Source organism: Staurois parvus, unplaced genomic scaffold (genome assembly GCF_062004578.1).
Source record: "Staurois parvus isolate SC_StPar_1 unplaced genomic scaffold, SC_StPar_1.0 ptg001422l, whole genome shotgun sequence".
NCBI lineage: Eukaryota > Metazoa > Chordata > Amphibia > Anura > Ranidae > Staurois > Staurois parvus.
In genome coordinates this window covers 76,512-102,913 of record NW_028319218.1, presented here as the reverse complement: position 1 = coordinate 102,913, position 26,402 = coordinate 76,512, and the positions used below count along the sequence as shown (strand labels likewise).

Genomic DNA, 26,402 nt, shown 5'->3' with positions numbered 1-26,402 from the left:
TATGGCAGCAGTATAGAGGAGTAAGATGGCCATATTGTATGTATGCTAAGATCTGATACGGTACAACCACTACACAGACAACCTATAGGAGCACGATTCTTGTGTTGCCTGATCCCGTACACCCAATACCCCGGCATCCATTCCTCCTGCAGTCCATAGAGACATCTGAGTACTTCTTCTAATGACAGCTTAGTGTAGGTAGCCACGACCCCGTTGGAAAAGTACATTTGGTCTGCGCTGCCTTCCAAAAAAAGTGTAAAAAAATGGTAATCACCAATCATTTATCATCGTTTAGCGTGGAACCTGATTGGCTGCTATGGGCTGTGGCTCCAGTATTTGTAACTCGGCCACCATGTGTTAGCAAGTGTCACCACCGAATGGTTATTTTCCAGTTTGTTGGATTTCCAGCTGGTATGCAAAGAAGCAGAAGTTCAGGAACTTTGGGTGACCCCCAAGTAGAGCAGAGACTGGGAATGCAAAAAGTGCCGAAATGAAGACTGTGTGCTTTAATCAGGAGCCAGGAGGAGCGTTCCCAGTGAGGTGCCTGGCTGTGTATGTGACACATGGTCATATTAATAGCCACTTTTATTACCTGCCGGATATGTGCGAGGGCTTCCAGTCACGGGTGGAATCTTATTTGTGGGACTCTATCCATGGACTGTGACACATGTTTGTCATCAAGGAAATATTTGAGTCAAGATGAAGATGGAACATATTAACGTTCTGTCTCAATGTTTCCTTGATAGTTCTTAACAGGCCTGCCAATCAAGAAGAGTCGATCTTGAGACAGGAACCTCTCAGATAACAGCGTATAGACCTCTGCAATGGAAACATATAAACCTCTGAGATAGGAACGTATAGTCCTCTGAGATAGGAACGTATAGTCCTCTGAGATAGGAAAGTATAGACCTCTCAGATAGGAAAGTATAGACCTCTGAGATAGGAATGTATAGACCTCTGAGATAGGAAAGTATAGTCCTCTGAGATAGGAATGTATAGACCTCTGAGATAGGAACGTATAGTCCTCTGAGATAGGAACGTATAGTCCTCTGAGATAGGAACGTATAGTCCTCTGAGATAGGAACGTATAGTCCTCTGAGATAGGAAAGTATAGACCTCTGAGATAGGAAAGTATAGACCTCTGAGATAGGAAAGTATAGACCTCTGAGATAGGAAAGTATAGACCTCTCAGATAGGAAAGTATAGACCTCTGAGATAGGAAAGTATAGACCTCTGAGATAGGAAAGTATAGACCTCTGAGATAGGAAAGTATAGACCTCTGAGATAGGAAAGTATAGACCTCTGAGATAGGAATGTATAGACCTCTGAGATAGGAAAGTATAGTCCTCTGAGATAGGAACGTATAGTCCTCTGAGATAGGAACGTATAGTCCTCTGAGATAGGAACGTATAGTCCTCTGAGATAGGAACGTATAGACCTCTGAGATAGGAAAGTATAGACCTCTGAGATAGGAATGTATAGACCTCTGAGATAGGAAAGTATAGTCCTCTGAGATAGGAACGTATAGTCCTCTGAGATAGGAACGTATAGACCTCTGAGATAGGAAAGTATAGACCTCTGAGATAGGAAAGTATAGACCTCTGAGATAGGAAAGTATAGACCTCTGAGATAGGAAAGTATAGACCTCTGCGATAGGAACGTATAGTCCTCTGAGATAGGAACGTATAGTCCTCTGAGATAGGAACGTATAGTCCTCTGAGATAGGAACGTATAGTCCTCTGAGATAGGAACGTATAGACCTCTGAGATAGGAAAGTATAGACCTCTGAGATAGGAAAGTATAGACCTCTGAGATAGGAAAGTATAGACCTCTGAGATAGGAAAGTATAGACCTCTGAGATAGGAATGTATAGACCTCTGAGATAGGAAAGTATAGTCCTCTGAGATAGGAACGTATAGTCCTCTGAGATAGGAACGTATAGTCCTCTGAGATAGGAACGTATAGTCCTCTGAGATAGGAACGTATAGACCTCTGAGATAGGAAAGTATAGACCTCTGAGATAGGAATGTATAGACCTCTGAGATAGGAAAGTATAGTCCTCTGAGATAGGAACGTATAGTCCTCTGAGATAGGAACGTATAGACCTCTGAGATAGGAAAGTATAGACCTCTGAGATAGGAAAGTATAGACCTCTGAGATAGGAAAGTATAGACCTCTGAGATAGGAAAGTATAGACCTCTGCGATAGGAACGTATAGTCCTCTGAGATAGGAACGTATAGTCCTCTGAGATAGGAACGTATAGTCCTCTGAGATAGGAACGTATAGTCCTCTGAGATAGGAACGTATAGTCCTCTGAGATAGGACTGTATAGACCTCTGAGATAGGAATGTATAGACCTCTGAGATAGGAAAGTATAAACCTCTGAGATAGGAAAGTATAGACCTCTGAGATAGGGAACGTATAGACCTCTGAGATAGGAATGTATAGTCCTCTGAGATAGGAATGTATAGACCTCTGAGACAGGAACGTATAGAACTCTGGGATGGGAACGTATAGCCCTCTGAGATAGGAACGTATAGCCCTCTGAGATAGGAATGTATAGTCCTCTGAGATAGGAATGTATAGACCTCTGAGACAGGAACCTATGAGATAGAAACGTATAGATTTCTGAGATAGGAACGTATAGTCCTCAGAGACAGGAACCTATGAGATAGAAACGTATAGATTTCTGAGATAGGAACGTATAGTCCTCTGAGACAGGAACCTATGAGATAGAAACGTATAGATTTCTGAGATAGGAACCTATGAGATAACAGCATATAGACCTCTGCGATGGAAACATATAGACCTCTGAGATAGGAACGTATAGTCCTCTGAGATAGTAATGTATAGTCCTCTGAGATAGGAACCTATTAGATAGGAACGTATAGACCTATGAAATAGGAATGGATAGACCTCTGAGATAGGAAACAAATAGACCTCTGAGATAGGAAACAAATAGACCTCTGAGATAGGAAACAAATAGACCTCTGAGACAGGAGACGTATAGACCTCTGAGACAGGAGACGTATAGACCTCTGAGATAAGAACATATAGACCTTTGAGAATAGAAACTCTTGAGACAGAAAGATATAGACCTCTGAGAAAGGAACGTATAGTCCTCTGAAATAGGAACATACAATATATACCTCTGAAATAGGAACCTCTGAGATAGGAACGTTTATTAAAAAGTGCAATTCTAGGACCTGAACACCTCCTAACACCTCTATTCTTCTACCCCAGACACTCCAGTCTGGACCAGTATGAGATCACATCCCAAGGGTCAGCTGACAGATACAATGCTATTGGGCCCCCATTCAACTGCTCTTTTAAGGTAAGTGACTGCCTACTTCCCCACACCCTCTCCGGCTCCACATCTCACTCTTATTAACCTTTCTGCTGCCAGGAGAACGGATATAGTGAATGCAGAGTCTGGGGAGAGCGGATATAGTGAATGCGGGGTTCGGGGAGAACGAATATAGTGAATGCAGAGTCTGGGGAGAGCGGATATAGTGAATGCCAGGTCCGGGGAGAGCAGATATAGTGAATGCGGGGTCCGGGGAGAGCGGATATAGTGAATGCGGGGTCCGGGGAGAGCGGATATAGTGAATGCGGGGTCCGGGGAGAGCGGATATAGTGAATGCGGGGTCCGGGGAGAGCGGATATAGTAAATGCGGGGTCCGGGGAGAGCGGATATAGTAAATGCAGGGTCTGGGGAGAGCGGATTTAGTGAATGCGGGGTCCAGGGAGAGCGGATATAGTGAATGCAGAGTCTGGGGAGAGCAGATATAGTGAATGCAGGGTCCGGGGAGAGCGGATATAGTGAATGCGGGGTCCGGGGAGAGCGGATATAGTAAATGCGGGGTCCGGGGAGAGCGGATATAGTAAATGCAGGGTCTGGGGAGAGCGGATTTAGTGAATGCGGGGTCCGGGGAGAGCGGATATAGTGAATGCGGGGTCCTGGGAGAGCAGATATAGTGAATGCGGGGTCCGGGGAGAGCGGATATAGTGAATGTGGGGTCCGGGGAGAGCAGATATAGTGAATGCAGGGTCCGGGGAGAGCGGATATAGTGAATGCAGGGTCCAGGGAGAGCGGATATAGTAAATGCGGGGTCCGGGGAGAGCGGATATAGTGAATGCAGGGTCCGGGGAGAGCGGATATAGTGAATGCGGGGTCCGGGGAGAGCGGATATAGTGAATGCGGGGTCCGGGGAGAGCGGATATAGTGAATGCGGGGTCCAGGGAGAGCGGATACAGTGAATGTGGGGTCCGGGAAGAGCAGTTTAAGTGAATGCAGGGTCTGGGGTTTAGTAACACTTTAATGTCACCTATGGACACCAATGAAGCTGATCAGGCTCAGATCGTGTTGATCCCCCTGAATTATATTTATGGGCTCAGAGGCATTATAGCACAAAATTGCTCCCCAGGTCTGCTATAAACCTAAGTATGTTTCATAGATACAAAATCTGGGCTTCTTCCCTGAGGATGTCACAATGAAGATCACCATTCCGGTGGCGACCCGTGGCGGTAATCGCCTGCTCCTCTTACAACAACTAACCAGTGACCAGGTACTTCATCCAGCCGTATTATTGGAAGATCGATCTCCTAGTCCCTTCCAAAGCACTAATGACATCTTCTCTTCCAGGGGAATGAAACCTGCAATGTTTGGGGGAATAGCACGGATTACCGCAGGAGGCCATCAGAGGAGGACATCAGTCACATACCTCAGCTGGTAATGTCTGTAGACCTGTGATGGGAAGGGTTGGGAATACGACACTGAGGTTATTAAATACAATTCATTATTCCCTTTTCCTGGGGAGCGTGAATCTTTATCCTACGCAAATGTGTGGCCTCCCGGCGTCTGGGCCTTAACGCCAAGTGGCCACACATTTGCGTGCAATAAAAAAAACCATATGTGCTGAGAGTGCGCTCCCTGTGTGCTCCCAGAACACACGTCCGGTACTCACAGAAAGGTCCCGATCTCCTCTTTCGATCAGGACCTTTCCTGATCATGTGACCGCCGTGACCCTAAACCCTGCCCCGCCTCCCGGCTTCTGAAACCCTTAAAGGGCTGGGAGGCGCCGGCGCCAAGGGGTTAAAGTTGAACTCCAGGCACAAAAACTCTGCATCCCTTCCTACTGACCCCTGAATTCTGCAACACTTACTGCTAACCTCTGAACTCTGCATCCCTTCCTATTGACCCTTGAACTCTGCATCCCTTCCTATTGACCCTTGAACGCTACGTCCCTTCCTTTTGACCCTTCAACTCTGCATCCCTTCCTACTGACCCTTGAACTCTGCATCCCTTCCTGTGCCAACATTGCAGCCTTCCTTTGGCTCTTTTACAGCAATGGCTCCTTGCCAGAAGAACGGCGGCTAACTCCCCAACAGTCCAAGTACTACCAGTCTAGTTTATATTATGTGATACTTGATATCACATATAACATGATATATATATAGGTGGTATTTGATAGCAACTTCCTAAGCTCCAGGAATATCAGTAGGTCCTCAAACAGTCTATAAACTGAAGTGAGCTAGGCCTTTTTCACATGGACGTTGTAGGTGTGGCAAAACCAAGCAGCTGAGGTACATATTTAACCTGCCAAACCTGTAATGGTGTCACAGTCAGGGGTCAGGCTCGGGTATCATTAGCTCTAGCGATAGAGAGGTTCCCACCGACCAGTAGGATAGGTATACAAGCAGGTCATCCTGGCGGATAACACGGGCTCACCCGAACTGCGGAGTCTAAGCACTTCACCAGTGTTCACCACAGCTCCTGATGGTGGAGATGGGTTTTGCTATGTGTTAGTACCAGGTTGTGGTCCTCAGGATCAACCCACCAGGAGGTGAGCAAGCCCGGGGTCCAGTAGCAGATATAGACAGTTGGGATCAAGCAGAAGCATAGTCAGCAAACAAGCCAAAGGTCGGTAACGAGCGGTTGCAGGTTGGGAACAAGCCAAAGGTTGGTAACGACCGGTTGCAGGTTGGGAACAAGCCAAAGGTTGGTAACAAGCGGTTGCAGGTTGGGAACAAGCCAAAGGTTGGTAATGAGCGGTTGCAGGTTGGGAACAAGCCAAAGGTTGGTAATGAGCGGTAGTCAAGATACAGCTGGCAGCAGGAGTGACAAGAGTGAGATATTGACTGGAGAGAGCTCAATAATCTGACAAGCAGGAAGTGCAAAGATATGGCTTAAACGGGAAGTTCATGGGAGGAGCAAAGGGTTCAAGAGAACCATGACACAAGGCAAGGTTGTCTAAGGCCGTGTTTCTCAACCTTTCTTCAGTCAAGGCACAATTTAAAACTGTGGATAATCTCAAGGCATCCTTTCAAATTCTGCACAATCTCAAGGCACCCCAATCTAAAATGAAAAAAACCTATTCTACACACATCCAGTACACCCAACGTTAGAGGTGATTTGTTCTTCCAAAGCAAATACACCTTTTCACACTGATACTGACTAATGTTCCAGTGTGTCTCTCTCATTTTCTCTCCCTCACTCTGCTAATGTGACCCCAGTGCTGATGGAGAGAGGAAAACAAGGATGATTTGCATGCACCCGACATCCTCCTTTATCAACTAATGATGTCATTGGTTGTTAGGATGCTGGCAGCTAGAAGGTCATAAAAGTGCACAATCAAAACGTGTGGCTTTGTGTACTAAAGGGCAGGATTTAGTACAAAAATTATACAATTTTTGGGCATTTTGCCAAGGTGCCCCTGAAGAAGCCTGAAGGCACCCTGGTTGACAAAGGCTGGTCTAAGGCATCAGGGAGGGAGCTGTTCAGCATCTCAGGTGGTTCACCAACTAGAGATACTGCCAGACACAGAAGAAATTGCAGGTGCAGATCCAGATCCTGACAAATGGTCACCGGATGGCCCCATGCACATTTGCACACAAGGCTTTGCTCTGCAACATTACAAAAGAAGTAGGCCATGTCACATTCAGCAGGCGATACTGCCTGCCAACATGTCTCAGAGAAAACTTGGGCTGAGGAAGATGTGAGATACCTTGAAACGCATTCTATGCCTCATGTCCAAGGGTGACGTCAGAGGAGAGAGGACTCAGGGTTGTCTACTGTCCTCACTATCTGGCAGTGATGCTGTGACCACTGGATCATCAATGTTTTCAGTCACAGATGTTCCCGTCAGAGATTGCTGGCTTCCTCACGGTGCAATGACCCAGCGGTATTCCACCATTTAACCCCTGTGAGTACATTTCATACATTTTTGTAAAATACATTTTCTGGATTTGACTCACTACATTACGCAGGTTTTGCTCCATGTCTTTTCCCTCCTATCACCTCCTGATCGCCTGCTAACCACGGCCCAGCCACTGCTCATGAAGCAATCCTCTGTGATTCATGAGTCTGCAGCGTCAACCCTGTGAATGAGGGGCTTAGTGTCAATTTTTACCATTGTGGGTCCAAGTTTAAAAGTTCTAGCCTTCAGCTTCCTTAGTATTTCCGGGCACTTTCATTATTTTGGTAATAATGTGATGTTCATTAATACATGATTTATTTCAGAATCACAGTAACTCGGATGTCATCTCCATTGATTGCACTATGAGCTTGGTGTCCAATCAGGAAGCAACCCTCACCCTCCATGGAAGATTGTGGAGCAGAACATTCCAAGCGGTAAGGAACATCAGATGTAGGAAGAGAGTGCGGTCTTCCATCGCATGATTACCAAGATCATGGGTGTCAAACTGGTGGCCCTCCAGCTGTTGCCAAACTACACATCCCATGAGGCATTGTAAGATTGAATGTTACAGGCATGACTCCCAAAGGCAGAGGCATGATGGTACCTGTAGTTTCGCAACAGCTGGAGGGCCACCAGTTTGACACCCCTGACCAAGATCATCCAGAGAACCAGAACACTTGTAGAGACCTTATGAGCATGACTGCATACTTACCTCGGTCCAGGGGCGGACTGACCATTTGGGCACTCCCATGCATACCAGGCCATATGCCCTCAACATGGGGGTGTACCGTGCCAGAGGGACCCCCCTAGCAAAGCACCTTGTCCCCTTGATGATGAGTAGAAGGGCCTGTTCCCCACAATCCTGGCCAGTAGTTGTGGGGGTCTGCAGGCAAGGGGCTTATTAGAATCTGGAAGCCCCCTTAACAATAATGGGGCCCCCTAGATACGGATTCCACCCTCTATGAATGAGATATAAAGATACCCAAATATTTGACCAGTCCTCTATTGAAAAATTTAAAAGAACCAAAAAATGTAAATTCAGCATCAATCATGATGCCTGTTGGTAAAAAAAAAAAACAACAAAAAAACAACGACCCGGCACACATGACCGATCATAAGGTCACCCAAAGCCAGATCTATAAAAGGAAAACTAGAGCAACCTCCCCCGTTCTCCGTAAAAATAACAAGATCAAAAAAGGGAGGGTTCATATGCTGCCATGGATCTGCGTTAGGAAAGGAAAATTACAGTAAGTATTTGATACAATTTTCTGTTTTTCTGACACCAACATGGCAGCATACATCTGGTAGTACGCTGCTATGGATTGGCACCAAGAATGGAAAATTACAGTAAGTATTTGATACAATTTTCCTGACACCAACATGGCAGCATACATGTGGTAGTAGGCTGCTGTGGATTGGCTCGAAGAATGGAAAATTACGGTAAGTATTTGATACAATTTTCCTGACACCAACACGGCAGCATACATGTGGTAGTAGGCTGCTATGGATTGGCTCCAAGAATAGAGAATTACAGTAAGTATTTGATACAATTTTTTCCATTTTCCTGGCGCTAATATGGCATCATTTATGTGGTAGTAGCCTGCTGTGGATTGGCTCCAAAAATGGAAAATTACAGTAAGTATTTGATACAATTTTCTATTTTCCTGACACCAACATGGCAGCACACATGTGGTAGTAGGCTGCTATGGATTGGCTCGAAGAATGGAAAATTACGGTAAGTATTTGATACAATTTTCCTGACACCAACACGGCAGCATACATGTGGTAGTAGACTACTGTGGATTGGCTCCAAGATTGAAAACTTACGGTAAGTATTTGATACAATTTTCCATTTTCCTGACACCAACATGGCAGCATACATGTGGTAGTAGACTACTGTGGATTAGCTCCAAGATTGAAAACATACGGTAAGTATTTGATACAATTTTCCTGACACCAACACGGCAGCACACATGTGGTAGTAGACTGCTATGGATTGGCTCCAAGACTGGAAAATTACGGTAAGTATTTGATACAATTTTCCTGACACCAACATGGCAGCACACATGTGGTAGTAGACTGCTATGGATTGGCTCCAAGACTGGAAAATTACGGTAAGTATTTGATACAATTTTCCTGACACCAACATGGCAGCACACATGTGGTAGTAGACTGCTATGGATTGGCTCCAAGACTGGAAATTACGGTAAGTATTTGATACAATTTTCCTGACACCAACATGGCAACATACATCTGGCAAATAACGAGCTAAACAGGGAGGGCTAAAATACCTACTCAAACTTTATTACAATGGACAAGGAAACCTGGACCGTCATTCCATCGAAGTCCATTGACCTACAAGTACGAGGGAGGTGGCTCTAGCTTTCTATTTATAGATTCAAACAGGTCCTGCAGGTGGATGTAGGGGCGGAGCTACATCACACGTATGCCCTCCCTTATTCCATCAAAATGTTTTTTTTTTTCATTTCCTTTTTGTCAATCTCAGCTAATCCCGACCAATGATTTCCTCTAATGGCCGTTGCTTTTTCTTGCAGATTAAATTCCGCTCCGTGAATCTGGTGACTATCGCTGTATTACAACAGAAATTCCAGAGTCCGTTTATATTCCGAGAGGAGGAGCCCACCCGCCAGGTGACCCCATTTCTGCATTTAATAACATCCATCTGGATATTACAGCAGCTGAGGCTGTGTGTATGAACCCTTTTTAGTGAATTCGGGATCCAGGGAGAGTGGATATAGTGAATGCGGGGTCCGGGGAGAGCGGATATAGTGAATGCGGGGTCCGGGGAGAGCGGATATAGTGAATGCGGGGTCCGGGGAGAGCGGATATAGTGAATGCGGGGTCCGGGGGAGAGTGGATATAGTGAATGCGGGGTCCGGGAAGAGCGGATATAGTGAATGCGGGGTCCGGGGAGAGCGGATATAGTGAATGCAGGGTCCGGGGAGAGCGGATATAGTGAATGCGGGGTCAGCGGAGAGCGGATATAGTGAATGCGGGGTCCGGGGAGAGCGGATATAGTGAATGCGGGGTCCGGGGAGAGCGGATATAGTGAATACAGGGTCCGGGGAGAGCGGATATAGTGAATGCGGGGTCTGCGGAGAGCGGATATAGTGAACGCGGGGTCCGGGGAGAGCGGATATAGTGAACGCGGGGTCCGGGGAGAGCGGATACAGTGAATGCGGGGTCCGGGGAGAGCAGATACAGTGAATGCGGGGTCCGGGGAGAGCGGATACAGTGAATGCGGGGTCCGGGGAGAGCGGATACAGTGAATGCGGGGTCCGGGGAAAGCGGATATAGTGAATGCGGGGTCCGGGGAGAGCGGATATAGTGAATGCGGGGTCCGGGGAAAGTGGATATAGTGAATGCGGGGTCCGGGGAGAGCGGATATAGTGAATGCGGGGTCCGAGGAGAGCGGATATTGTGAATGCGGGGTCCGGGGAGACCGGATATAGTGAATGCGGGGTCCGGGGAGACCGGATATAGTGAATGCGGGGTCCGGGGAGAGCGGATATAGTGAATACGGGGTCCGGAGAGACCGGATATAGTGAATGCGGGGAACAGACAACCCCCACGCCAACTCCCTTTGCAAGCAACAGTATGACCTCCTAAGGAAGATGCCCCATTCCCAAAAGGAGATTGGTCCAAATACGAGGGCTGTTCAGGTCACATCGGGACTTTTGAGTTTATAAATTAAAAGAACAAATTTCAAGGAGTGGAAACTGCATTTATTTTTTGCCATCCTCCCCTGCTACATTTATACCCTCATCCCAGCCTGTCACTAATGCCTGGAAAACTTTGGTGTAGAGAGATTTGTCGGGACGCCTGAACCCTCCTAGGACAGCCGGCTTCACCTCCATCATTGTGGTCACCGTTCCCACGGGAAGATTCATCTCTTGTGCAACTTCATGATTGATGGTCCAGGATCAGGCGTTCCCCGCGCTGAATGTTCACAGGAATGACTGGAACCGCCACAACCGGGATCTTGACTGACGGACGGACCGCCATCTTTGAAATGTTTCCACCAGGGGCAGACTGACCATTTGGAAACTTGGGTACTGCCCGAGGGCCTGGGGTCAGTAGAGGAGGCCCCATGAGGTGCCCCTGGTACCTTTTACACAGGCTTTTTTGAGTTTGGGCAAGAACACGGGCCCCATGATCCCCTATTGCCCGGGGGCCCCATGAGTTGTCAGTCCGCCCCTGGTTTCCACCATTCGAATATCTTACTGCGGCTGAGCGTCTCATCGCCGTACTGCACTTGAAGTCTTCTGTAGATCTCCACGGGTTTTACACAAGAAACATCATCACCGCACGCGGTTCCATGCACGCGGTTCCATGCACGCACTAACACTGCTGTCTGCCATCTTGATTCACGGTCTCTGGACTGGCCCGCGACACATTCACTGCCTATAGGACACACTTGCCACTTACTACTACATGTAGTAGCGCCATGCCGGCATCCCTTGTACCTGGAAAATGAAGAGTCCCGCTTGGACCGGAATGCCCCTCGTAGTTCGTTTACCATCCCATTCCTTCAGTATAAGATCATCAAAACGTAAACCTTGCGGCTCCCAGCTGTGGATGGAAGGAGAAGGAGCGTCCCACCGGCAAGTGAGAGGAGGAGACCACGAGTCCGATCGATTCCAGTGTCAGCCAATCCAAAGGAAGGGATGGGCGCAACTCAACCCACCCCAGGAGTCCAATGTTGAGGAATGGCCTTGGCCACCGCTCTGGTCACGCCCCGCTGATGTGCTTCGCCCCGCCCACCGGGGGGCTTGGTCACAGAGGTAGTCATCTAAAGAGACCAGACTTGGTCCTGATTGGACGGTCAGCCCCGGCCTGGAATGTGCAAAGTCCTCGTCACTCAGAATGTAGAACAACAAGCAGAGATCCCGGGTTCTCCCGGGATCATCTCATACCGACTCCACCCAGTCCTATGTTCTCCACCTCGTCCAATCACAGAGCTCCTCGCATTGGCTGAGAAAGTACAACTGGGATCTCTGAATGACGACCTCCTGTGTTCACAATGCAGCAGGGCAGCCACTCCACACGGGACCCAGGAGCTAGTGGAAATCACTGTAGTAGTGGTGTGGTAGAGGTGTGATAACGGTGTAGTACTGGTGTAGTAGCCCCTCCTCTATGGAGGGGCCCCGGGACGTAATGTGGTAGTCTCTCTAGGAAGTTTTGTAGTGGTGTGGTAGCAGTGTAGTAGTGGTGTAGTAGCTTTGTAGTAGTGGTGTAGTTAGCAGTGTAGTAGAGGTGTAGTAGTTTTGTAGTAGTGGTGTGGTAGCAGTGTAGTAGAGGTGTAGTAGTGGTGTAGTAGAGGTGTAGTAGCGGTGTAGTAGCCCCACCTCTATGGAGGGGCCCCGGGACTGAATGTGGCAGTCTCTCTATGAAGGGACCCCTGGACTGGAGATGGCAATTTCTCTATGGAGGGGCCCTTGGACTGAATGTGGAAATCTTTCCAATGAAGGGGCCCCTGGACTGATAGTGACAGTTTCTCTATAGAGGGGCCCCTGGACTGGTAGTGGCAATTTCTCTATGGAAGGGCCCCTGGACTGTAGGTGGCAATCTCTCTATGGAGGGGCCCCGGGACTGTATGTGGCAATCTCTCTATGGATGGGCCCCGGGACTGAATGTGGCAGTCTCTCTATGGAGGGGCCCCCGGACTGGAGGTGGAAATCTCTCTATGGAGGGGCCCTTGGACTGATTGTGGAAATCTTTTCAATGGAGGGGCCCCTGGACTGATGTTGGCAGTTTCTCTATGGAGGGGCCCCAGTAGTGAATGTGGAAATATCTCTTTGGAGGGGCCCCTGGACTAGAGGTGGCAATTTCTCTATAGAGGGGACCCTAGACTGGAGGTGGAGATCTCTCTATGGAGGGGACCCTGGACTAGAGGTGGCATTTTTTCTATTGAGGAGCCCCTAGACCGAAGGTTGCAATCTCTCCATTGAAGGGCCCCTGGACTGGACGTGGCAGTCTCTCTATGGAGGGGTCCAGGGACTGAATGTGGCAATCTCTCCATGGAGTGGCCCCTGGACTGGAAGTGGCAATTTCTCTATGGAGGGGTCCAGGGCCTGAAGTAGCAGTCTCTCTATGGATGAGCTCCTTTAACTGAAGGTGGCAATCTCTTTATGGAGGGGCCCCTGGACTAGAGGTGGCAGTCTCTATGGGTGGGGGGCCTTGAACTGAAGGTGGCAATCTCTCCATGGAAGGGCCCCTGGACTGAAGGTGGCACTCTCTCCATGAAGGGGCCCCTGGACTGAAGGTGGCAATCTCTCCATGGAAGGGCCCCTGAACTGGAAGTGGCAGCTTCTCTATGGAGGCTCTCCATTGCCAACTCCAGTTCAGGGGCCCCTCCACAGAGAGACCAAAATTCCCATATTTTTATAGACAGAAAATGTCCGTAAAAGACATTTATGGACAGTTGTAAAAAATCACAGATTTGTACAAACTGTCTGTAAATTTACTGACAGTTGTCAATCCTGGTGACAGCTTCCTGGTGGGATCGCTCAGGTGGATCGATTCTCCCTTTCATGGGCAGGCAGCATAACAATATAACTGTGCCTGAAAAGTGTTTATTTTTTCTGTACGGGATTCTCAGGTGGAGAATATAATATTTTTTAAAGAAAGTTACATAAAGATAACTAAATATAATAAATTATTGTCTAACCAATCTATGCTGTGTGGGCAAGATGGGACATGGCCTAACGCACAACTCTGCTGCCACCTGCTGGACACATGGCAGTATTGTTTTGTTTTTTTTTGTTTTGTTTTTTATATTTTATCCTGAGCATTCTTTATTATATACAGTATTATTATCCACAAATATAAGAGTTATTCTTGTCTAATCTATAGATCGTACTGGAAATTTCCAAGCAGGAAGAATGGGAAGTTCCTATATGGATTATCATCATCAGTACATTAGGTGGCCTGCTGCTATTGGCTCTTCTAGTGCTGGCCCTTTGGAAGGTAAAGTACAGTTCATACATACAGTTGTGTTCAAAATAATAGCAGTCAGACATCACTAACCGGATCAATCACTGTTTTTGGTAGAAATGATATTTCTACATGGCAAATAATTTGCTAGCAGGTGTAGTAGAGTAATAGAAATCCAACAGACCCAACAGTCATGACATGCATGCTGCTGATTCTGTGTGATTGAATCACTCATTGAAAGGGGCGTGTTCAAAATAATAGCAGTGTGGAGTTCTATTAGTGAGGTCATTCATTCTTTGAAAAACAGGTGGCAATTATTGCCCTTATTTAAGGAAGGAAGGCAGCAAATGTTGTACATGCTGGTTACAGTGCATTTCTCTCTGAAATTCTGAGGAAAATGGGCCGTTCCAGACATTGTTCAGAAGAACAGCGTACCTTGATTAAAAAAGTTGATTGGAGAGGGGAAAACATATAAAGAAGTGCAGAAAATGATCGGCTGCTCAGCTAAAATGATCGCAAATGCTTTAAAATGGCAACCAAAACCTGAAAGACGTGGAAGAAAGCGAAAAACTACCATTGGAATGGATAGAAGAATAGCCAAAATGGTGCGGACTCAGCCAACAATCAGCTCCAGGAAGATGAAAGAAGGTGTGACGTTCCCTGTGAGGACTCAGCCAACAATCAGCTCCAGGAAGATGAAAGAAGGTGTGACGTTCCCTGTGAGGACTGTTACAATTAGAAGACGCCTATGTGAAGCCAAGCTATCTGCAAGAAGTCCCCGCAAAGTCCCACTGTTGGGAAAAAGACGTGTGCTGAAGAGGTTACAATCTGCCAAAGAGCACATTGACTGGCCTAAAGAGAAATGGCGCAACATTATGTGGACTGATGAAAGTAAGATTGTTCTTTTTGGGTCTAGTGGGCAGAGACAGTTTGTCAGACGACCCCCAAACACTGAATTCAAGCCACAGTACACTGTGAAGCATGGTGGTGCAAGCATCATGATATGGGGATGTTTCTCATACTACGGTGTTGGGCCTATTTATCGCATACCAGGGATCATGGATCAGTTTGAATCCATCAGAATACTTGAAGAGGTCATGCTGCCTTATGCTGAAGAGGAAATGCCCTTGAAATGGGTGTTCCAACAAGACAACGACCCCAAACACACCAGTAAACGGGCAACATCTTGGTTCCAGACCAACAAGATGGACGTTATGGAGTGGCCAGCCCAATCCCCGGATCTTAATCCAATAGAAAACTTGTGGGGTGACATCAAAAATGCCGTTTCTGAGGCAAAACAAAGAAATAGAGAAGAACTGTGGAATGTGGTCCAATCATCCTGGGCTGGAATACCTGATCACAGGGGCCAGAAGTTGGGTGACTCCATGCAACACAGATGTACAGCAGTTCTCAGAAACAGTGCGACTACAACCAAATATTCATGAAGTCATTCAAAGGAAAGCAAAATCTTCAAACATTTCTCAGTTTATATAGTGAATGTTTGAGTTTGTAAAGAAGAATACAAACACGGCGATTTTTTTTGAACCGTCTAATATTCACTTTTCTTCAATTTTTTTAGAGGAACAACAAAAATTTGATATATTATTCTTCATGTTTTAATTTGGAATAGAATGTGTCGTGTTCCCAATGCATTTGTGTGGATGGAAATAAAAGCTATTAGAAGGATTTTCAGCTTTATTCACTTTTTTCAACACACTGCTATTATTTTTAACACAACTATATATATATATATACATACACACATACATACTGTACACACACACACACATATATATATATATAAAATTCAGTTGTAGCATTTGTACCATCATCCTACAAATGTGTTTTAAAGGGTCTCTTTACATTTGTAGAAAACAAAAAAAAGAGTACATAAACATATAGCCTATACATTTGCTACACAAGCTATGTTATATTTTAAATAATGTAATTAATTTTTTTTAAATTTATTTTAATTTTGTTAAAAACAATCCTTTGTTTTCAAATCTGCAGCCACTTTCAATTAAAAATTCAATTCAATACACATATACAGTGAGGAACAGAAGTATTTGAACCCCCTGCGAATTTGCAAGTTCTCCCACTTCTCCATCATGGAGGGGTCTGACACTCACATTGTAGGTGCATTCCCACTCTGAGAGACAGAATTAAAAAAAAAAGTTCAGGAAATCCCATTGTATGATTTGTAAAGAATGTATTTGTCTCGCACGGCTGAACAGAAGTATTTGAACACCTAAGAAACAGCAAGAATTCTGGCTCTCAAAGACCTGTTACTGCGCCTTTAAAAAGTCCATCTCTACTCCACTCATTCATCTAACTTAGTAGCACCTGTCTGAGCTCTTTAAAGACACCTGTCTGCCCCACAGTCAGTCAGACACCAACTACTACCATGGGCAAGACCAAAGAGCTGTCAAAAGACACCAGAGACAAAATTGTGGACCTCCACAAGGCTGGAAAGGGCTACGGGGCAATTGCCAAGCAGCTTGGTGAAAACAGATCAACTGTTGGAGCAATTGTTAGAAAATGGAAGAGGCTAAAGATGACTATCAGTCTCCCTCGGACTGGGGCTCCATGCGAGATCTCACCTCGTGGGGTATCACTGATGAGAAGAAAGGTGAGGAATCAGCCCAGAACTACAAGGGAGGAGCTGGTCAATGACATGAAGAGAGCTGGGACCACAGTTTCACAGGTCACTGTCGGTAGAACACTACGCCGTTATGGTTTCAAATCATGCATTGCACGGAAGGTTCCCCTGCTCAAGTCATCACATGTCCAGGCCCGTCTGAAGGTTCCCCTGCTCCAGTCATCACATGTCCAGGCCCGTCTGATGGTTCCCCTGCTCAAGTCATCACATGTCCAGGCCCGTCTGAAGGTTGCCAATGACCATCTGGATGATCCAGAGGAGGCATGGGAGAAAGTCATGTGGTCAGATGAGACCAAAGTAGAACTTTTTGGTCTAAACTTCACTCGTCGTGTTTGGAGGAAAAAGAGGGATGAGTTGCATCCCAAGAACACCATCCCTACTGTGAAGCATGGGGGTGGTAACATCATGCTTTGGGGGTGCTTTTCTGCGAAGGGGACAGGACCACTGCACTGTATTAAGGAGAGGATGAATGGGGCCATTTATTGTGAGATTTTGTACAACAACCTCCTTCCCTCAGTCAGAGCATTGAAGATGGGTCGTGGCTGGGTCTTCCAACATGACAACGACCCGAAGCACACAGCCAGGAGAACCAAGGAGTGGTTCCGTAAGAAGCATATCCAGGTTCTGGAGTGGCCTAGCCAGTCTCCACACCTAAATCCAATAGAACATCTTTGGAGGGAGCTGAAACTCCGTGTTGCTCAGCGACAGCCCCGAAACCTGACAGATCTAGAGGAGATCGGTGTGGAGGAGTCGGCCAAAATCCCTGTTGCAGTGCAAACCTGGTCAGGAACTACAGGAAACGTCTGACCTCTGTAATTGCAGACAAAGGCTTCTGTACCAAATATTAACACGGATCTTCTCAGGGGTTCAAATACTTCTGTTCAGCAGTGCGAGACAAATACATTCTTTGCAAATCATACAATGGGATTTCCTGAATTAGTTTTTTTTTAATTCTGTCTCTCAGAGTGGGAATGCACCTACAATGTGAATGTCAGAGCCCTCCATGATGGAGAAGTGGGAGAACTTGCAGAATCGCAGGGGGTTCAAATACTTCTGTTCCTCACTGTGTATATATATATATTTCAGTTGTAGCATTTGTACCATCATCCTACAAATGTGTTTTTAAAGGGTAACCTCATGTTTGTAGAAAGAAGAAAAAAAAAAAGAGTAAATAAAAAAGTTATAGCCTATACATTTGCTACACAAGCTATGTTATATTTTAATAATGTAATTTAATTTCTTTTATTTTAATTTTGTTAAAAACAACCCTTCGTTTTCAAATCCGCAGCCACTTTCATTTTCTGTAAAATTCAATTCAATATGGCAACCTGGAGGCGTTCTGTACGCAGTTGGTATAGAGAACGGTATTTACTCTCCAGGTTGAATGTTTTTTTTAATCAATACTGAATTTAATAATTAGTAAAATACTACATTATGGCCACTAGATGGAGCTGATGTTCCATAGTCACTGTGGTCATCAGCTCCATCTGTTGGCCATAATGCTGAATAGCATTCAACCTGGAGAGAAAATAGCCTAATAACATTGTTTTCTGAGATAGTGACTGTGAGCTCTTAGGGGGCAGGGACTGGTGTCAATGTAGAATATATGTAAAGTGCTGTGTAAACGGTTGGCACCATATAAATACCCGTAATAAATAAATATAAATAAATGAGGGTATTTTCTCTCCAGGTTGAATGTTTTTTTTAATTAATACTAAATATAATAATTAGTAAAATACTAAATTATGGCCACTAGACGGAGCTGTTGTTCCATATTCACTGTGGTCATCAGCTCCATCTATTGGCCATAATGCAGAATAACATTCAACCTGGAGAGAAATAGCCTAATAACATTTGTTTTAGCCTTACTTTTCACAGGGAAAAAAATTGTCTAATAGCATTATGTTTTGTGAAATAGTGACTGTAAGCTCCTAGGGGGCAGGGACTGGTGTCAATGTAAAATATATGTAAAGTGCTGTGTAAATGGTTGGTGCCATATAAATACCCATAGTAAATAAATACAAATAAATGAGGGTATTTTCTCTCCAGGTTGAATGTTTTTTTTAATTTAATACTGAATATAATAATTAGTAAAATACTACATTATGGCCACTAGACGGAGCTGATGTTCCATAGTCACTGTGGTCATCAGCTCCATCTATTGGCCATAATTCAGAATGACATTCAACCTGGAGAGAAAATAGCCTAATAGCATTATGTTTTGTGAGATAGTGACGGTAAGCTCCCGCTTCCACCCTCGTAGAGACTGGTGTCAATGTAGAATATATATAACGTGCTGTGTAAATGGTTGTTGCCATATAAATACCCGTAATAAATAAATACAAATAAATGAGAGTATTTTCTCTCCAGGTTGAATGTTTTTTTTCATTAATACTGAATTTAATAATTAGTAAACTACTACAATATGGCCACTAGATGGAGCTGATGTTCCATAGTCACTGTGGTCATCAGCTCCATCTATTGGCCATAATTCAGAATGACATTCAACCTGGAGAGAAAATAGCCTAATAGCATTATGTTTTGTGAGATAGTGATTGTGAGCTCCTAGGGGGCAGGGACTGGTGTCAATGTAGAATATATATAACGTGCTGTGTAAATGGTTGTTGCCATATAAATACCCGTAATAAATAAATACAAATAAATGAGAGTATTTTCTCTCCAGGTTGAATGTTTTTTTCATTAATACTGAATTTAATAATTAGTAAAATACTACATTATGGCCACTAGACGGAGCTGATGTTCCATAGTCACTGTGCTCATCAGCTCCATCTATTGGCCATAATTCAGAATAATATTCAACCTGGAGAGAAAACGGCCTAATAACATTCGTTTTAGCCTTACTTTTCACAGGGGAAAAATTGTCTAACAGCATTATGTTTTGTGAGATAGCGACTATAAGCTCCTGGGGGCAGAGACTGATGTCAATGTAGAATATTTGTAAAGTGCTGTGTCAGTGGTTGGCACCATATAAATACCCATAATAAGTAAATAGAAATAAATGAGGGTATTTTCTCTCCAGGTTGAATGCTTTTTTAATTAATTCTAAATATAATTAGTAAAATACTACATTATGGGCACTAGATGGAGCTGATGTTCATCATTCACTGTGGTCATCAGCTCCATCTATTGGCCATAATTCAGAATAACATTCAACCTGGAGAGAAAATAGCCTAATAATATTCGGTTTATCCTTACTTTTCACAGGGGAAAAAATTGTCTAACAGCATTATGTTTTGTGAAATAGTGACTGTAAGCTCCTAGGGGGCAGGGACTGGTGTCAATGCAGAATATATGTAAAGTGCTGTATAAATAGTTGGTGCCATATAAATACCCATAATAAATAAATAGAAATAATTGAGGGTATTTTCTCTTCCGGTTGAATTTTTTTTATTAATACTAAATATAATTAGTAAAATACTACATTATGGCCAGTAGATGGAGCGGATGTTCATTATTCACTGTGTTCATCAGCTTCATCTAGTGACCCTAATGAAAGATGACTTTCAACCTGGAGAGAAAATAGTCTAATAACATTATGTTTTGTGAGATAGTGACTGTAAGCTCCTAGGGTGCAGGGACTGGTGTTAATGTAGAATATAAGTAAAGTGCTTTATAAATGGTTGGTGCCATATAAATACCCATAATAAATAAATAAATAGAAATAAATGAGGATATTTTCTCTCCAGGTTGAATGTTTTTTAATTAATTCTAAATATAATTAGTAAAATACTACATTATGGGCACTAGATGGAGCTGATGTTCATCATTCACTGTGGTCATCAGCTCTATCTTTTGGCCATAATTCAGAATAACATTCAACCTGGAGAGAAAATAGCCTAATAACATTTGTTTTATCCTTACTTTTCACAGGCGAAAAAATTGTCTAACAGCATTATGTGTTGTGAGATAGTGACTGTAAGCTCCTAGGGGGCAGGAACTAGTGTCAATGTAGAATATATGTAAAGTGCTGTGTAAATGGTTGGTGCCATATAAATACCCATAGTAAATAAATACAAATAAATAAGGGTATTTTCTCTCCAGGTTGAATGTTTTTTTTATTTAATACTGAATATTATAATTAGTAAAATACTACATTATGGCCACTAGATGGAGCTGATGTTCCATAGTCACTGTGGTCACCAGCTCCATCTATTGGCCATAATTCAGAATAACATTCAACCTGGAGAGAAAATAGCCTAATAGCATTATGTTTTGTGAGATAGTGACGGTAAGCTCCCGCTTCCACCCTCGTAGAGACTGGTGTCAATGTAGAATATATAAAACATGCTGTGTAAATGGTTGTTGCCATATAAATACCCGTAATAAATACAAATAAATGAGAGTATTTTCTTTCCAGGTTGAATGTTTTTTTCATTAATACTGAATTTAATAATTAGTAAAATACTACATTATGGCCACTAGACGGAGCTGATGTTCCATAGTCACTGTGCTCATCAGCTCCATCTATTGGCCATAATTCAGAATGACATTCAACCTGGAGAGAAAATAGCCTAATAGCATTATGTTTTGTGAGATAGTGATTGTGAGCTCCTAGGGGGCAGGGACTGGTGTCAATGTAGAATATATATAACGTGCTGTGTAAATGGTTGTTGCCATATAAATACCCGTAATAAATAAATACAAATAAATGAGAGTATTTTCTCTCCAGGTTGAATGTTTTTTTCATTAATACTGAATTTAATAATTAGTAAAATACTACATTATGGCCACTAGACGGAGCTGATGTTCCATAGTCACTGTGCTCATCAGCTCCATCTATTGGCCATAATTCAGAATGACATTCAACCTGGAGAGAAAATAGCCTAATAGCATTATGTTTTGTGAGATAGTGATTGTGAGCTCCTAGGGGGCAGGGACTGGTGTCAATGTAGAATATATATAACGTGCTGTGTAAATGGTTGTTGCCATATAAATACCCGTAATAAATAAATACAAATAAATGAGAGTATTTTCTCTCCAGGTTGAATGTTTTTTTCATTAATACTGAATTTAATAATTAGTAAACTACTACAATATGGCCACTAGATGGAGCTGATGTTCCATAGTCACTGTGGTCATCAGCTTCACCTATTGGCCATAATTCAGAATAACATTCAACCTGGAGAGAAAACAGCCTAATAACGTTCGTTTTAGCACAGAACATGCAGTTTCATAGGGGCCCTAACTGTTTCAGCAGCTCGTTCTAGTTGAATTTTACCCCGGCGTTGTATAGTAACGGCTTGTCTTTTTCCCGGTCTACAGTTGGGTTTCTTTAAACGCAGTCACCACGAGAGAGAGGAAGAAGACAAAGTTCTAGAGTGAGTCGAGGAAGGCTGAAGGGTCGGCCGCAGCCCGCACACGCGCCTATATATTCAAACCTATAGGGACCAGAGGGAGAAGCTGGCTGGAGAACCGACGATAGAAGACAAATGGACAGATGCCTTCTTGCACAAGACTGAGCCGGTAGCTCTGACTTCACCAGCAGAGGCTACCTCAGGGAACAGGACGAACGAGCTCCCGCTTCCACCCTCGGCCTCTATTTATTTCTATCATTATTGATCGAACATTCACTGAACTTTCAGCCAAAAGAACTGAACTTGTAAAAAAAAACAAAACAAAAAAAAAAAAAAAAAGCTCTGACAGGTTCTGCTCAGGGATCAGCCAACTTCGTCACTACCGATCGGTGGAGTCCGCGTCCCTGGACTCCGTGTCTGAAATCATTCCTTGTGTTTTCTAGTTTGATTTTTGTTTTTTATCGGTTTAATATTAGCATGCCGGTGTAACCTGGCCAGGGAAGAGGATGACGCAACGCGTCCGGGGGGATCACATAAGATCATTTCTGGATGTTTCTATTTACAAAGACGCGGTGAACTGTACAACTTCTTGGTTTGTTTTTTTGTGGTTTTTATTTTTTTTGTTCATCTTTTCCCCCAGGTCTTTATCAAAGAAAAAAAATCAATGGGGGGGGGGGGACTTTTGAAAGATGAGAACAAAAGAGCAGAATTTTTTGGAACAAGAATAAAAAATAGCAACATTTTACAAAGGGAGAGGCTTGTAACTATGTATCGCTTTTATAGTGCCATACTAACCTTTGAAGCGGTATTAAACCCAAAACCAACAATGTCATACATTGCAGCTTGCCAGTTATTAGAGGTGGCGGCTGCATTAGTTTTCTTTTTTTTTTTTTTTTTTTTTAAGGCTGTTTTCACCTGGTGATCTGGCCCTGTATTAGAGCGACCCCATTCTGGATGACGGAGCACAGGGGCAGCTTTGGGCAGCAGCATTGTCAGTCTGGGGGTAGTATTAGATGGAGTAGCAGCTTTAGATACACTAATGCAGGCCATAGATGGGTCGAAAATCGGCCGATTTCTCGGGGTGGGTTAATAGGTTGGGTTTTGGCCCTTTTTTTATCGGTAAAGTTGGAATAAATCGTCTGATTTTGCCAATCGGCCGATTTTCCCGGCAATGATGGGCAAATCAGCCGATCGTTTTACCGATAAAAAATCTGCGCATGAGCCGTGACCTTCAAGAAGAAGAAAAAGAAGAAGGAAAAAGAATAAGAATTCCAGTCCGCTATTATATTTGACATGAAAAAGTCTTGCAGTTGCAACAATGTATCTATTTGTATCCGAAAAAAACATCTGTATCTAAAATGGATACAAATGGATACATTGTTGCAACTGCAAGACTTTTTCATGTTAAATATAATAGCGGAGCTCTCTGCAGGGACAGAAGTAATTAAATGCCGGCCGTAGACGGGACGAAAATCGTCCAATTTTTTTTTACCGTTGGTGGTAACGTCGGCCTATTGAACAACTGATTTTTCGTTTTTTTTTTGTTTTGTTTTTTTAAAAACGGACGGTTTTCGACCCGTCTATGGCCTGCATAACGAATTAAAACTCCGGCTAACATTTTATAATCAGTTACAGCAAACAGTTCGGTTTCTTTTTGGGATAAAGTTTTTACATAAATAAAATCTGATCATTCTAAGCACCCCTGTCAGTGTTAAATGGTTTGTCTCCTCCCTGTAACGGCTACATCTGCAGGAGAGCTTGTTCTTTTGAAAAACAACAGACTTCCTGGCCTGATCACCAGATGAAATAAGAAGAAAGAAAGCCTAAAAACAACTAATGCAGCCGTCACATCTAAGCTGCAATATATTAAATATTTGCTTTGGGGTTTAATACCGCTTTGAACTGTAATAAGGTGAACTGCAGACCATCATCCAATCTGAAAAAAGTCTTTACTGATATATCAAATAGTACAGCTGCACACTAACACGGTCTCCATCTGGGATGGCTCCCCTTTCATGTGTTTTACCAAAAGTAGCTTGATTGCAAGGCAGCAGGATGCAGGGTATAGAGTAAAGGGCGAGAACGAGATAACAGCTAGCAGGATCTGGCAGCAAGCAAAACACTGGAGTGTGCGGCACTAGTAAGAGAAGGCCTAAATACCCTCCCAGCAGCCAGCATCAGGTGGAATTTGATTACTGGGATCTGCTGGCTGCTGGGACATGCCCGCTGGTGGACACTGAAACTACAACCTTCTGCACAGTGCCACCAGCAGGTGATCCAGGTGCTGATAGCTAGCACTAGAGGGAGAGGAATTAAATACCTTCCCAGCAGCCAGTATCAGGTGGAAACTGATTACTGGGATCTGCTGTCTGCTGGGACACGCCCGCTGGTGGACACTGAAACTACAACCTTCTGCACAGTGCCACCAGCAGGTCATCCAGGTGCTGATAGCTAGCACTAGTAGGGGAGGACCTCAATACCTTCCCAGCAGCCAGCTTCAGGTGGAATTTGATTACTGGGATCTGCTGACTGCTGGAAGACACCTGCTCATGGACACTGAAACTACAACCTCCTGCACAGTGCCACCAGCAGGTGATCCAGGTGCTGATAGCACTAGTAGGGAAGGACCTAAATACCTTCCCAGCAGCCAGCATCAGGTTGAAACTGATTACTGAGATCTGCTGGCTGCTGGGAGACACCCTCTGGTAGACACTGAAACTACAACCTTCTACACATTGCCACCAGCAGGTGATCCAGGTGCTGATAACTAGCACTAGTAGGGGAGGACCTAAATACCTTCCCAGCAGCCAGCTTCAGGTGGAATTTGATTACTGGGATCTGCTGACTGCTGGAAGACACCCTCTGGTAGACACTGAAACTACAACCTTCTGCACATTGCCACCAGCAGGTGAGCCAGGTGCTGACAGCTACACCGGCCACATGGGGCACCACAGCCACGGAGACCACAGGGGCTCTTTGTAAGCAATGCCAGATCAGAGTCAGGGATCAGGAATGGACTTGTTGGATTTTTCCATGCGTTTCTTTCTGCAGGGGCGGTTTGCACTTCAGCTCCATAAAATAAAGATAACCGGACCCGATTTATGACCACTATTATTGACCTGTTTTGGTCACACATGGGGGTGTATTTATGTAAAAAAAAAAATAAATAAAATTTGCATTGCTGTCCATCCGTCGAAACTGCACACTTTATTCTGGGCAGATCAAATGTGCGAAATGGGAAAATACTGAATTGTGGCCACTAGGCGGCGCCAAGAACCACTTTTAAAAAAAAAAAGGATGCTCACCATCTCCATCTAGTGGACACAATGCAGTATTTTCCTATTCACACATTCAGTCCCTACAGAATAAAGCCCGAGAACATTCAACTTTGCCCCATTCCCACAAAAAATACATTTCCATGTAGTATCACAGGACGGATCTCTCTGCAGCTTCACACCTCGTAATGTTCTATGTCTGTCTCCTGTTCTTTTGTATTTCGTGCTATTTAAGAATAAATGCTATTATTAAAGTGATGCTGAGAATTGTTTTTCCTTCTTAAAACTTTTATTTACTTATTTATTTATTAATTAAAATTTTTTATATATATATATATATATATACACACATATTTAATTTTTTTTTAATTATATATATATATATATATATATATATATATACACCGTGTTCCAAATTATTATGAAAATTCTATTTAAGTGTCACAAAGATGAAATGTTTTGTTTCTCAGTGTAACTCATGGATGGCATTGTGTGTCAGGGCTCTTTTGATCACTGAAAACAATCTCGGACTCCTGTGATAATTAGATTGGCCGGTGAGCCCAATTTCAGGAAAAACTACTAAAGGACGGCGTTCCACATTATTAAGCAGAGCGCCATTTTCAAGCAATATGGGGAAGAAAAAGGATCTCTGTGCTGCCGAAAAGAGTGAAATAGTTCGATGCCTTGGACGAGGGATGAAAACATTCGATATTTCAGGAAAACGTCAGCGTGATCATCGCACTATGAAGAGATTTGTGGCTGATTCAGAGCACAGACGGGTTGGTGCAGATAAAGGCACATTGAGGAAGATTTCTGCCAGATCCATGCATCGGATCAAGAGAGCAGCTGCTAAAATCCCATTACATAGCAGCAAACAGATATTTGAAGCTGCTGGTGCCTCTGGAGTCCCACGGACATCAAGGTGTAGAGTCCTCCAGAGTCCTGCAACTGTGCATAAAGCTTCTATTCGGCCACCACTAACCAATGCTCACAAGC

General features: G+C 44.0%; 1 protein-coding gene across 1 annotated transcript in view; it reads left to right on the top strand.

Annotated features, from left to right (window-relative positions):
- Positions 1 to 25,664, top strand: part of ITGA11 (integrin subunit alpha 11) — a 255,723-nt gene extending 230,059 nt beyond the window's left edge. Inside the window, exons 24-30 of the mRNA XM_089662070.1 lie at positions 3,245 to 3,335; positions 4,459 to 4,569; positions 4,647 to 4,733; positions 7,524 to 7,634; positions 9,756 to 9,851; positions 14,077 to 14,190; positions 22,100 to 25,664. Coding sequence (XP_089518196.1) covers positions 3,245 to 3,335; positions 4,459 to 4,569; positions 4,647 to 4,733; positions 7,524 to 7,634; positions 9,756 to 9,851; positions 14,077 to 14,190; positions 22,100 to 22,159 — 670 coding nt within the window. The 3' untranslated portion in view covers positions 22,160 to 25,664. The remainder of the gene's footprint in view (positions 1 to 3,244; positions 3,336 to 4,458; positions 4,570 to 4,646; positions 4,734 to 7,523; positions 7,635 to 9,755; positions 9,852 to 14,076; positions 14,191 to 22,099) is intronic.
- The last annotated feature ends 738 nt before the right edge of the window (positions 25,665 to 26,402 follow it).